The sequence below is a fragment of the Mercenaria mercenaria genome, chromosome 5 (assembly GCF_021730395.1).
Source record: "Mercenaria mercenaria strain notata chromosome 5, MADL_Memer_1, whole genome shotgun sequence".
In the NCBI taxonomy this organism is placed as follows: Eukaryota; Metazoa; Mollusca; class Bivalvia; order Venerida; family Veneridae; genus Mercenaria; species Mercenaria mercenaria.
In genome coordinates, this window is record NC_069365.1 from 48,942,575 (window position 1) to 48,957,871 (window position 15,297).

General features: G+C 33.7%; 1 protein-coding gene across 1 annotated transcript in view; it reads left to right on the top strand.

The window, feature by feature from the left end:
* Positions 1-13,996, top strand: part of LOC123538484 (multidrug resistance-associated protein 1-like) — a 51,825-nt gene extending 37,829 nt beyond the window's left edge. The window contains exons 12-17 of the mRNA XM_053544586.1: positions 7,776-8,536; positions 8,624-9,155; positions 11,830-11,988; positions 12,320-12,486; positions 12,650-12,844; positions 13,322-13,996. Of these exons, the coding sequence (XP_053400561.1) occupies positions 7,776-8,536; positions 8,624-9,155; positions 11,830-11,988; positions 12,320-12,486; positions 12,650-12,844; positions 13,322-13,433 (1,926 nt within the window). The 3' untranslated portion in view covers positions 13,434-13,996. The remainder of the gene's footprint in view (positions 1-7,775; positions 8,537-8,623; positions 9,156-11,829; positions 11,989-12,319; positions 12,487-12,649; positions 12,845-13,321) is intronic.
* The last annotated feature ends 1,301 nt before the right edge of the window (positions 13,997-15,297 follow it).

The window sequence follows — 15,297 nt, forward strand, 5'->3', positions numbered from 1 at the left end:
GTATTGGGTTTGATAGAACAAAACCCCCATATCTGATTATCAAATATGCAAATATAAAGACCATCATGGAAATGAGTTTTGTATATTACATACAAGATTATTATTTTTTTTTTTTAATCCTCATGTCTCCTCTATCTGCTTCATTTAAATGGAAGGGTGGAAGACTTTGCAGTATCTTAAACAGTTCTTAACCGGCCCGGGTTATCATGCTGGATACGACTAATTCTGCATTTGCGACCAGCGTAGATCATGATCAGCCTGCATGGATGTGCAGTCTGATCAAGATCTGCATGCACTGTTTGCCATTCAGTCGGTATCTTTTTGATTATAGCATCCCTTTTAACAGTTAAAGGTATTGTCCAAATTGATAGATGGACAAGTTCATTACAGAAATTTTGCGGGGTAACTTCCCTTATGAAAAACCTTCCCTATTGTCAGTGTGTGGTCAGTTTATGTCCAGTGTGTTTCCAGTCAATAATACTCTAAAATCCAGTTACTTGCCAGCCTATTTCCAGAGCTGACAATAAACTGAACCAGTGTGTTGCCACTGAATAACCATCATGTGTCCATGTGCTTGTCAGCTGATTTCCAGACCTGAAAACCAGCTGTAAAATTTAACTTCCAGTCTGCTGTCAGTTTATATACAGTTTGTTGTCAGTGATGTTTATAATGACGTTTAAAAAAAATTTCATTGATTTTTCATATAAAACTATTTGAAGGAGCTAAATTATATAGAGGTATCTGGAAATAAACACTGACAACAATCTGGCAACAAACTGGTATGCAATGTCAATCTGGCAACACACTGGATACACAACTGACAACAAGCGGCTTTTTGGACTTTCCAGTTGTTGTCCTTGTATTGTCAGTGCACAGCCAGTCAACTGGAAATATTTTTTCTGACAACACACTGGCATATTGCCAGTGTGTTGTCATTGTATTGTCAGTGTATAGTCAGTCACAAACATGCCAGGCTCTCTTACATGGACAAGAGAAACACTTTAGCAAACTATCATTATTTAAAGTTTTAACTAAATTCCTTTATTAAGTACAAAGTTATGAGCACTTATACATTAGTGTTTTTTTGTTTTGGGTTTTAGCGCCGTTTTTCAACAGTATTTCAGTCATGTAACAGCGGGTATACATTAGTGTGGCAGATGGACTAGTTTTGTTTGTTTGTTTTGGGTTTAATGCTGTTTTTCAAACAGTATTTCAGTCATGTAACAGGGGGCAGTTAACCTAACCAGTGTTTCCTGAATTCTGTACCAGTATAAACCTGTTCTCTGTAAGTAACTGCCAACTTCCCCACATGAATTAGAGGTGGATGACTAATGATTTCAGACACAATGTCATTTATCAAATAGTCGGAGAACATAAGCCCCGTCCTAAGATCGAACTCGCGACCCCATGATCCGTAGATCGACGCTCTACCTACTGAGCTAAAGATGGACTAGTATCCCAGTATATCGCTTACTACTCAGTGTTACTAATTTTTTTTATTTCCCTCTAGGAAAATTGTCTTTATTTACCATTGTATTGTCATAGCATTGTCAGTGTATGGGAAGTTTGTTTCCAGTTTAGTGTCAGTATATATTTTTTTCTATTTATCCTTATTAATGTTTAATATGAATTTTAATGTGACTTAAACCTTCATTTGCTTGTGACTCAATTTTAATACCAATTAAGATTTGCAATATAATATAATATTGAAACCAAAGGAAATTTGACAAAGATTATGGTAAATCTGCAAGTTTAATTTTACAGGGTAGCGAAAATACATGACTTTTAAAATTTCTGTATCTGTTTAGCAAAAATACTTGTTGCGGACAGAATCTGTGTTACAATGAAAAACAAGTAACTGGAAAAATGATGAAAAAGTACCTTTACAATGTGCCCATCAGTGCTGGAAAACTATTGAAAACTGAAAATAGTTTTGGAGGGAAAAATGCAACACTCGGCCATTTGATAAGGTGTCTTGTAATATTTGTTTTGCTGTGAAAATTGCTAAGATGGGTATATTGCCAGTGTGTTGCCATTGTGTAGCCAGTGCATTGTCAGAATCTGCTCTGAGTAAATTTATATCCGATGTACTGTCAGACAGACAGAAAATTCATACAATATTGTCACTTAATGTAATTTTTATCTCGATTATTCAAAGAATAGAAGTTATTGGACATGCCCCTATGTTTTTGTTTTTTTTTTTTTACAAAATTATAGATTGAAACTAATTACACACTTGTTCAATGTCATGACCTGACATGTACTAAGCAGGTCCCATAACTATACTTTTTTCCAAAATTAAGCCCCTTTTTCCATATAGCATTTTTTGCTTAAGTTTTTGTATGCAAGCTGGTATCTCAGTACTCATTCAATTCGATTATAGAAATTATGTTTTTTATTTCCAGTTTCTTGCCATTTTCCTGCCAGATTTCTTCCAGACACTGGAAACAAGCTGACAATATTGTCAGTGTGTTTACATGCTGATTGTTATGAGCCAGTTTATTGTCATATAGTTTGCAGATTGTTCCCAGAAACTGGAAATAATATGGAAATAGTGTCCATATTATTTTCAGCTAAACTTTTTTTCTTGGAAGTTTGTTCCCATATAGGAGTCAGATTATTTCCAGTTACCTTTTTTTTTTGACAGACTGTTGCCAGATCATTGACAGTTACCTTGCAGCTTAATGCCAGCTTGTTTCCATATTTCATTTTCGTAAGGGTTGGTTTAAATCTCTTACTTACGACTCAGACGCATTTAAGCTTTCTTCCTTAAATTAAACAATTTCATAAGGATGTTTGCGCTAACAAGACAGAATCTATATTAATTTACAAAATAATACAAAACATATCCTTGCCATAAACAACATCTGTTCTTAACATTACAGTACAATTTGTATGCTGCTCCGATTCTTGGAATAGATCTCAGGTAATTTGTTTTGAAGTAAAATGTATTTTTACATAATAAATGGCAAGATTTCATGAAAGGATGTAGCTTAGATGCTTTGTTATTGTAACGTCATTTGAGTGTACCTATAATCTACCCACTTCAAATTGAAGGAGAATGTAGTTCTATATGGATGATGAACACTTATTCTCAGTAACTTTTTGCAATTTCATTTTCAGTTTCCTGGGATAAACACAGACAGTAATTTCTGAACACAAATGTCATGTCTAAAGGAGATGCATATCAAAACTGAAGGAAAAGTTATTTCTCACAACAATGTAAGCCTGATTTAAATCAATCTGAACTTTTATCTCTTACTTTTCAAGACAGCAGACTCAGTCTGAAATTTAATCAAATCAAAATCGGCACTACCAGCACTATCAGATACTATCGATACCATGTCAAGATTACAAGCATCTACCTGGGCTGATCCTTGATACATATCCGGTAATAATCACACCCAGTTGCAGAATTTTTACATACATTAAGTGCTTGTTTTTTCTTAAAAGATTCCACCGATATTTGCAGGTGAAATAGACCGATTGTCTTTTAGAATTACTTTTTGCAATAGTTTTTTGATATGATCTTGCAAAACGAAACTTGTTGGAAAAAAATCAAATTCAAACTTGGTGTCTGTCTTATGTTTAGAAGAAAGAAAACATGATTTAATGTCTGTCTGTGATAATGATAGGAGAAATTTTAAAAATTAATTTCAAGGGAAAAATCATTAATAATGCAGAAAAGCAAACCCCAATTTTCACAGTAATTATAAAGGCCTAGTGTGATTTATATACAAACTGATTTAATACAGTAAGTGAAAGAGCTGGCTCATAATTCACTGCTTAACTACTGTAATTGAGCTTCTTTAATGACAAGTTATAATAAAAAAAATATGCATTGGAAAAATAAGTAAGAAATTAGAGAAACATTTTTTGTTACAATCTATAATAAATTGCAACTTTGACTAAACATTTTTTGCAAACAGAAAGAAAATTATGATACCTAAATCTTAAAGGTTACATAGAACCGTCATTTTGCAAAAATGTACAACTTTGAAATTTTGTTGCAAATTGTCTTAAATTCTGGAACAAAATTTCCTAAAGAAAATTATCTAAAGAAAGAGACGATACTAAAAGATCAACAAGACCAGTACTTTTCTTATTTTGTTGTTTATATTATACTCACAGAAATTATAACTGATAATTCTTTTATTAAGTACAGGGCTAGTGCAAATTCTCAAAATTCCTCATATGTTCAAGAATTTTATTAATGCAAAATGTTTGGGTGGCAACATCATTTGGGTGGGTACACTTTAATATTAATCAGATACTTGTTTTTGACAGTTGTATAAAATGACTAGTGTCTATTATAAGTAGGAAGGTGTGTTGTTTTGTAAAAGAGGGCCCCAAACCTCTAGAAAGGCTTACCTACCCTTTACCCTTAGGAGCGTTTGACCAAGGACCTACTTTCACATTTTAAAGCTACAGCCTTCAAATCTGAAGCCGTGCATAGTTTTGTGTACCGAAATGAAATATGACCATGACTTTTACCTAGTACCCACTTTCACATTTCTCAAGCTACAAGCACATACATAGTTTTCTTTACCGAAATGAACTTTGATCTTGAAATTGATCTAGTGACCTACTTTCACATTTCTGTAGCTACAACCTTGAAATTCAGACAACGTGCATAGTTTTGTGTACTGAAATAAACTTTGACCTTAAAATTGACCTAGTGACCTACTTTCACATTTCTCAGGTTACAGCCTTCCTGTCTGCAAAGGCCACCATTTTTAACTCCCATCATTATAAGTTAATATTAAACTCATTAAGATAGACCACATGTCAACAAAGACCACTTCTTGCTGTTCCCATTGTTGGTCTTTACAAACAGGTTTGACTATACATGCATTATACTCTGTTCAAACTCGGGTTTAAATTTGTTTTAAAAGGGTTTTATTTTTTAATCCAGTTTGTTTCCACACACGATGTGTATTAGAATGTGTTTCATTTGAAGGTAAAGTGGATTAATAAAAAAAAATAATGTAAAATTAAAACTACGTTAAAATTTAATCTACATTTATTTGACTAGTGTGAACACATATGTTGAATATTACGGTTTTAAAATCTATTGATGGCTTTCCACCAAATCTGACATTTTGGCGGGAGAATACCGCATGGTTATTTCTAGTGTTTATAAACAATGGATTCAATGACTGTGAATTGTACATATCCTTCATATATCTGCAGGCCTCCTTGTTTGTTAGCTTTTTTGTTTATTACAAACCATTCTATAAAACAATTATGTTTCTATATCCATGTTTTCTTCCCATAATGCAACAGTGCTTATAGATATTCATGACTCTTGCATGTATATACCTTAATCCACATTCTACTGCCTAGTGTGAATGCAGACTAGATTATATTTTAATGGCTTTTTTATTTCAACCACCAATTAGAGCCCGCACAATAATAATACACATGTTCAGTCTGAACATGGTATTATTTGCATAGACAGAAGCTGCTTTAACAGTTTAATTAGTTTGTCATTGCAAATTTAATCAATTTAATAAAAGGGATCTAGATAAATTTATAATACCGCAGTGAGTTAAAAGAAGACATATTAAGCTATAAAATAAAATACTGTGACATTTTAAAATTTCAATCATTTTTGCTCCATATTTTTATATAAATACGATTAAGAATGCATAAAAAATTGAACTCTAAAATTACAAGTACATGTATCTAATTTATCTGTACATGTACAATGTACCTAATGATAAATGAAAAGCACCTGTGTGTGTATACAACTGAGGCTACCAGTTCTCAATGAGATTTATCAAGCATAACACATTGCTGTGGAACCCAGAGGGAACAGGATGTAAATTACTTTTTAGGTCAGTATATAAAAGAGCCATTGGAAAGTATTGTGAAGAATCTTTAACACACAATGCATTAGTTGTTATATAAACTACAGTGTGATTATATTTTAATTGAGGATAATATAACAGTACCAAGTTGACTTCCAAGAACCTGATATTTACAGCATGTGTAAGGTAACATTTAAACTTTATTAATTATTGTAATATTTAATGTTTAAAGGTAACTGACCATAAATCGGTTGGTTATATATCTTTTATTTATGTAACTATAACTCAATATCTCAATCTCAAGTATCAAGTATAACAGCATCCTCTATATACATACATATATACACTCTCTCTGATTGGATACTATAATGAAGTAAGCGGAGTTATAATGTTATAATGTCTCTACTACATCCCCCAGAAAGTACCTTATATTCAAAAATTCATATAACAAGGTTATCATTAACATCTCAAGTTCACCTGGTCCTGACACTCCATAAAGTGTTCACACTGGTTTAATCTCAATTATTTACAAACAATTACATTTTAATTGTTTTTAACAAAGCATGATAAAACTGTCTGATAACATAAACAATTTCCCAGACTATAGTCTCATGCTCTGTTAACATCCAATTAACTCCTATGATAATACAAATTAATGCATTCCCTCCTTTTTAATGGAAAAACTGTCAGACTACAATGTTAAACAAATATCAAGTATATGTTATTGCATGCTATTTATCGCTGACTCCGGTCATAAGGCATGCAATAACAAACTTGTTGCTACTTGCTGTGGTGACAGGTTATCTTGATAAGCAAAAATTACAGCTTACAGCTTTGGCCATGTGTGTTCATTCACGTCTGAATTGTGATATTGGTATCACTTTCAAAGATAAAGCAAATTAGCATTGTTTTTAGATAATAAACAGGAACAGACCAGTTATACAGAATTATTACTTTTAATTTGTTTTAGTTATAGTCACTTTCAAGTATAATGTACGTACATTGTACTTTACAAATGTATTCTTATTATATATATCTCTGCTTGTAAAAAAGACAACAAAAAACAACAAAACAATAAATTTGTAATCCTCTCTGTGTTTCATGATGCTGTCTTCTTTTATCCGAGGAATGACATGCTTTGACCCGAAATCAACTTCTACATATCTCTCATGATTAAAATTAACCATAAACATTAGCTCTATTATCAGGCTATCTGTCATCTACAGCAAGTGTCTGCAAGTCCATGAAATTCATTTATTTTGACTGATATAAAATCCCCATTATTGCTGAAAAAGCAACAAGTAAAGTGTGAATTTGATAGCTGAACAGATAAATGTATCTAGCACAATGTGGAATGTTAGAAATATTTACATCCATGGAGGTCTAACAAATTAACACATGTTGTTGAAAAACAAAACCCACTTCAGTTATTTGTGAATCACTTTTTCAGTCAATCTTGATCTTAATTTAAAATTTACCAAAGTATCGTTAAAATAATGTCTGTGACAAAGACAGATTTGTTTAGCAAACTGAACTACAGGCATTATTATGGCAATATTTGATACATTATAATACAATATATTTTGCATTTCGTTTGATGAAATTAAAGCGTGACAGACTTCTGGCACGATTCCTGGTAAGGTGTCAGTACGGGATTAGTTTCAGCTCAGAGACACGGAACAGCATATAAACATCTCTGAGCTGAAATGTTTTAGCTACAAGAAGGCCAGCAAAATGTGAATATTATACATGAATGGAATCAGTTAAAATCAGTGGAAATTGAAGTGCATATCAATTTCAAATCATAAATGGCATAGTTTCAAAGTGTTTAAATCAGGCCATAATAATGCAGCATAGAATATAAATGGCTCGACTATAGATTCAGCCTTTCACAAGAAAATGTTCCAGAAAGAACAGCATATGCACAGTGATGAGTTGAATACATTTCGCACCACATTCAAGAATCTCACGGTTGTCATCATTGATGAAATTTCTATGATTGGAAATAAAAAGTTGGCCTTTATTCACCAAAGACTCACAGAATTAACAGGCAAAAAGCAAGATTTTGGTGGAATAAGCATCATAGCTGTTGGTGTTCTCTATCAATTTTCATCAGTAGGAGAGTCCTGGATTTTTGAAGAACTGCGAATTTCTCTAGCAAAGAACCTGTGGAAGGAACATTTTCAAATGTATGAATTAGAAGAAATCATGAGACAGAAGGATGATTTAGAGTTTTCAGAACTGCTCAACAGGTTGAGAATCAATAAGCTAACTAAGAGTGACCTTGCAGTCTTGAAGTCACGCATTACTGATACAAACTCGTTAAACGATCCAAACAAGGCATTACATTTATTTACAGAAAACAAGAGAGTTGATGCTTTCAACACCTTACTCATTGAAAAGCTGGATTCAGTCAAAGCAGATATCAAGGCAGATACTTCTGTTATTTCACCTGCAAATATCTCCCAAGATTCTAAAGCAAACCTTATTAAAGAAAAGGATAAAAAAGAAAAGAAACACAATGACACAGGAAATCTTCCAACTATATTGGAAGCAGCTGTTGGGATGACATGTGATTTACCAATAAACGTGTCTGTTGAAGATGGATTGACCAATGGTGCAACTGGAGTATTGAATTACATTAAATACAAGGAAACTTCAAATGCTAGACCAGCTATCCTTTGGATTTATTTTTCTGATGAACAAATTGGCAAGAAGAGAAGGTCTGTATTCAGACATTTGTATCACACTAGCATTGACAGATCTTAAACACCAATTTTTGAGGAGAAACGCACATGTCTTTTTAACAGGAAAACATATGAACGTGTACAGTTTCCACTCGTACCATCAGCAGCAAAAACTGTCCATAAAGCGCAAGGTGCAACTGTAGATGAACTTGTTGTAGACCTTAGTTCAAGTTTCGGAGCACCACATATTCATTACGTGGCATTATCAAGAGTTCGCAAGTTAGAGAATCTGCACATTCTCAACTTGAATGAGAAGGCACTGAAGGTTGACCGGAAAGTAAACACTGAAATGGAAAGACTGCGTGAAACCCCAATGAAACTTTGCTACCGACCTCTATATGATATTGACGACTCCTATGTGGAGATTCTTTTCCATAATACCAGGTCGTTACACAAACACATGGAGGATGTAAGACAAGAGCCAAATATACGTAATGCTGACGTTATTGGCTTGTGTGAATCACGTTTATTTCCATCAGAAAGTTCAGACAATTATGGTTTACCAGGATTTACATTGTACAGAGCTGATCAACAGGGTTCCTCAGGAAAAAGACCAAGCTATGGTGTAGCAGTGTTTGTACAGAATAGCGCTATTGTAAATAAGATCAGGAAATATAGTGAAAATGGTATGGAATTCATTTTCTTGAACCTCACCATTAAAGGAAATGAAACACAAGCAGTGTTCCTGTACAAAAAAACAAACAAACAAAAAACTGACAACAGAAAGATTAAAATCAGTTCTAGAGGTAGTGAAGACCCATGTTAGCTGTGATAAACCTGTTTTCATTCTGGGAGATCTCAATATAAACAATGACCAATCTGCAAACTTAGAAAATTTCAAGGAAAGGACCTTTGTTTGCCAGCAGCTGATATTAAAACCAACCACAGTCTAGAAAACCACAATAGATCAGATCTACACAAACACATGCAATGTCGTAAGTGATGTGATCCCGGAAAACTTGTCTGATCATGATATAATATACTGTGCAAAAACATTCCATCCTGAATTGTTTAGGTAAAATGTATTACTCCAGAAGGCTGTAAAATGTTAGACAGGTGAATATCAGCTTTCACCACAATTTCAGTTTACAACTGACAAAATTATTTAAAATATTAAAGCAAAAGATAAACCGTGCTGCAGTTCTTTGTGCCAATTATATAATAATAAAATAGTTTGATGTTTTCAGATTTGTACAGAAACACACTATTGGATTACTGTAGAACAGTTAAATGATTTTGGAATTAATTTTGCTCATTCATGTAGTGGCTGTATAAATATTGGGTTTTTATATTTGAAATTCAACTTATTTTTGTGAATCATGTGGAGAACAGTCTGTGTATACTGCCGATGAGCCTTTTCATATTGTTCCTGGTTATATTAACTGAGACAATGTATATCACATTGCAAATTCTGAGTAATAAATGATGATCAAACAATCTTTATGTAATCTGATAAACATGGTACTTATAAATTAAAGTCAAACCTGTGTTAAAGAGCACCTGTGAACAAAGACCACTATTACAAAACCCTTATGCAAAGACCATCATTTTTATCTTCCAACAGTATTTAACCAGTTACCTCCTGCCAACAAAGACCACTTATTGCTGTTCCAATGGGTGGTCTTTACAGACAAGTTTGAATGTACTTTGCTTATGTAATTTATAAGAAATGATAATAGTGTGCTTTTGTGCATGCAATTTTAGTTGTATTGCATTCTATTAAAAAAATGTATATTTCAATTTAAGAAACTATACTACAAGTCTTCAGAAACTCTTAAAATATTTATACTTGTCTTCAAATATTTGAACCACTCTAATTCATTTAATGCCATGTTCAAACTATTTGATGTGTGGTGCAAATCATTTGATGCATGCATTTAAAATAGATTAAAGAGAGGTTTAAATCAATTAAAGTATGGTGCAAATCACCTGAATTGAACTGCGCTTCCAATAATTTGACGAGACGTTCAAATGATTTGAAGAGAGGTCAAGCACATGCTTTGGGGAGCATCATTCGGTTTTACCGATTCCTTGTTAGTAACAATAACCCCTTTGGGCCCTTTTGTTAAGTGATCTAAGGTCAAAGTTCATTTTGTCATGCAAAACTATACATATGGATGAAATTTGAAAACTGTTGCTCAAAAAACAAATAAAAAATGTCACCAGGTCATAGTATACCACGGCTGACCAGTTTTGCATGCAGAATTAAATTTTGACCTCAGTTGACCTAAAGTTTGACATTGCGAACTACTAGGATTTCAAGCTACAGCCTTGAAATTTAGGGCACTTGCTCAGATTTGCATGCAAAAGTGAACTTTGACCACAGTTGACCTAGATTTTGACCTCGTGACCTACTTTTAGAATTTCAAGCTACACCCTTGAAATTTGGACTACTTGCAAAGTTTTTCTCTCTGGTTACTTACATTTTGACCTTGTGACCTACTTTTAAGATTTAGCAATTTGAAGAATACATTAAATAGGCTTTTAAGTCCAAAGCTTAAAGGTTGTGTATTGGATTTTGACCAATAATCATCGATTTGTAGGAAACTTTGGGAATTGATATTCAAGCACTTAAGTCACATATGATTTGGGCAACATTTTTCTTTATATTTTCATTTTCTATTAACTTGTGTGCTCAACCAGGCTGAATTTTTCAAGCATGAAATTTAAATGTTATTTAAAGTTGTATGAACAAAATAATTTATCTAATCAAAATGTACCATTAAGGGTCCAATAACTCTTGGAAATTACTTACAAAGACAAAGCAGTTAACTCCATATACTTGTAATATGACACTCCTCTATAATAGTGAAGAAAGGTTAGGGTATTCAAACATACTTGGCAAACGTGTTAAGTTCTCACATAATTTAAACAAATTAACCTACTTCACAGTTCATTTTGAATAGAACCTGAAATACTGTTTTTAAAAACCTAAATATGAAAATACATTATGTACAAATCTGTTGTTTCAGATCCCATATTCTGTCCATATTTGAATTCAAAACTACCAAATTGGATTGGTATTAGAAGTCCTGTGATGTCCTGGATTCTGACATAGTTACCTACTCTTAGGATTTTGAGCTAGTCTTGAAATTTGGAACATTCAAAAATGGCTCAATGGTGGGCGCCAAGATCACTCTGTGATCTCTTGTTTAAGATGTTCTATTTTCCATTGTATAATAAGTTCGCGATACCCAAGTTTATTAAAAGAAACAAAAATAACCTTCAATAATTATATTTTGTTTGAATAATTTTTGTTTATATCGTAGATTGGTATAGTTGGTCGCACTGGTGCTGGAAAATCCTCTCTCACATTATCTTTGTTCAGACTTATAGAGCCCTCTAGCGGCAGAATACTTGTAGATGGCCAGGACATCGGGCATCTTGGATTGTTTGACTTGAGATCGAGACTAACAATTTTACCTCAGGTAAAAAGTATTTGAGACAGGAAACAGTCTGATCTCAACATTAACAGAAATGTAGATCGTAAACATTTTGAAGTCCTCTTGCATGGTTAAACAAATATATACATGTATAGAGTTGACTACAATTGCCTTTGATTTCATTAATCATCAATTTAATATTCATTTTATACGCACATTTCTACATTGTCTTGTCTAAGCAATACACATAATAAATCACTTCTACATAATTCCCTTACTCTTCAGAAATAACTTCAGTTTTAATATGCTTACAAATATGTCTGCTGACTTGAGTTTATTTTCGATATGCACCATATATTTCACATGCATTTTACAGGAACCGCTTTTGTTCTCTGGAAGTTTGCGTATGAATCTTGACCCCCTAGGTGATCATGATGACTCAGCAATTTGGACTGCTTTAGAACATTCGCATCTGAAATCATTTGTTGGAGATTTACCTTCAAAATTAGAATATGAAGTGGGAGAGGGAGGTCAAAATTTGAGGTAAGCGATCTTTTTAATTTTTGATGGTATATTAAATAATAGGCTGAATGCTCCTTTTGGATCACTCTTGATTATTTAGGCCGACAAATGTTTTTAAACAATGAAGTAGTTTGGACTTTGTGTTGATATCCATAGAAACAGATTTCATTATTTTTTCATGTAGCATGGGTCAGCGACAGTTGATGTGTTTGGCCAGAAGTTTACTAAGGAAGAGCAAAATTCTTGTTTTGGACGAGGCAACTGCTGCAGTTGATTTAGAAACAGATGCTCTCATTCAGAACACAATAAATACAGAGTTTAGAGACTACACTGTACTGACAATAGCTCATAGACTGAACACAGTAATGGATTATGATAGGTGGGTTGCTTATATAAGACATCAAGTACTGGGTGTTTAAATCACCATTAATACAAAGAAATATTACAAAAACCTGATTAGTGAATCTGATCTCGAATGCTTATGCTCGATAGTAAAAATAGACATTTCATTAATACGCTATGAATGCGAAACGATACATTTTGTTGACTGTGGTATTTTTTCTTTAATTCTATTTTTTCAACAAAAGTTTGGCAGAATTTATGCTTAATTTTTATCCATCTTAAAAAACAGAAACATATTCACTCCATGAATAGTAATGAGTGCATTTTGCTTGAAAATGACACGGATTTGTTTGGCAGAATTTCTCAAAAGTACTTTCTTTTTGATTAAACGAAACTTATATATGATGTATTATTTAACGATGCTATTTTATGGAAGGTGTTCATGGTAAATATGGCAAAAAAAATTTGTTTTTCCTAAAGCATATTTCTATAAAACATTCTACATGTATTTCAGAATACTTGTGCTGAGAGACGGAGAAGTGCATGAATTTGACGCACCAAAATCGTTGTTACAGAATTCATCTTCCGCTTTTTATGCAATGGCAAAAGATGCAGGTCTAATTTGAACATTGGCTGAATAAAGTTAAAAAAGAAACTGTTAGCAATACAGTTACAATATTTGTACATTGAAAGTAATGCAGATTAAAATATAGTTTACAAATAAGGAACATTCTATATATCTTTTAGGGGACAGGTACTGGAACAATTTATGACGTCATAAAGAAAAGTACTTTTTAGGGGGGAGGGGGTGTAGAGTCACGGTCTTATGCCTCTCCGGGCATTGTTTCACGTATCTTTAAATAGATTCACTGACCTTCCGAAAGCCAGCTGGATGGCTTCCTCAACTGAGTAATTCTACAAACTAAGCGAGGTTTCGAACCCACATTGCACTATCGTGGTGTAATGTAACATTATAGTTTTCGAGCACCACATTGTTTCCAAGACCTTGGTATAGTTTATTCCTTTTTTGTATTTCATAACCAATGACCTCGAGTGTAGCTGTTTAAGCGTACCCAGTGGCGGTCTTTTACTAAAATCAAAATGAAGTGAAAATGATGCAAAGTCATCTTCAGTAATCAGTGAGACTTGAATTAAGACCTTAAAGGTTTATTAAAAGTTATTTACTAGACATTTTATTTACTTCTAGTTGTCATTCATCTGTACTTTAATATACATATTGATATCGGTGCTGCTTTATAAGCGTTTTGTTTTGTAGCAAAAGATCAGAACCAAGGAAGTCGCAGTTATGAATTGCAAAACGTGTGTTTTAGGGCACGAAATCACTTGGAATTTAAATAATAACATATAGAATGTACACACTTGTTTAAGCGATACTTTCATAACCAAATGGTTCACAAAAGAAATACAAGAAGATTAATTTGGTGGGGGTTATAGGAATGGTCTCCGTCCGTCTGTCCTTCCGTCCATCCGTCTGTCCGAAACATTTTGTGTCCGCTCTGTATCTCCTAAACCCCTTGAATGATTTTCATAAATCTTGGGTCAAATGATCACCTCATCAAGACAATGTGCAGAAGACATGAGTCAGTCATATCGGCTCAAGGTCAAGGTCACAACGCAACGTCAATGTTTTGAGCCTTCCATTTTGTGTCTGCTCTGTATCTCCAAACCCCTTGAAGGATTTTCATAAAACTTGGGTCAAATGATCACATTATCAAGACATTTTGCAGAACTAATGTGTCAGCCATGTTGGCTCAAGGTCAAGGTCACAGCTAAAGGTCAAACGTTTGAAGGATTTTCATGAAATTTGGTTCAAATGATAACCTCATCAAGACATGCAGAACGTATGAGTCAGCCATGTTGGCGCAAGGTCAAGGTCACAACGCAAGGTCAAAATTTTAAGCCTTCCATTTTGTGTCCGCTCTATATCTCCTACACCCCTTGAAGGATTTTCATAAAACCTGGTCACCTCTATCAAGACAATTTTCAGATCTCATGAGTCAGCCATGTCGGCACAAGGTCAAGGTCACAAGTCAAGGTCAAAGGTTTGAGCCTTCCATTTTGTGTCTGCTCTCTATCTCCTAAACCCCTTGAAGTATATTCAAATTGTTTTCCTCATGCATGGACTATAAATATACTTAACAAAGTCAATGCCTCCACCCAACACCATCAACCCTTTCACCATCCATAACAGCGGCGGGGGATATAGCTGTCTTTCAGACTGCCTGGTTTCACTTATTAAGGTGGAGTGACCCATTACTTATATGCAAAGCTGAAGTGGAGATTCACACTTGTCGTATCTTATTGGAGGCCTGCTTTCCAAAGCATCAAATATATTATCCATACCATCCTTACGAAACAGACATTCCATATAGTTTTAATACAAGGACGTTTTTACACTCGAATCTGGCCCTGAATGGTGTTTTTGTTATTGCTTTGCCTTCTGTCAAGGTACTGAGTACATGAGTCTTT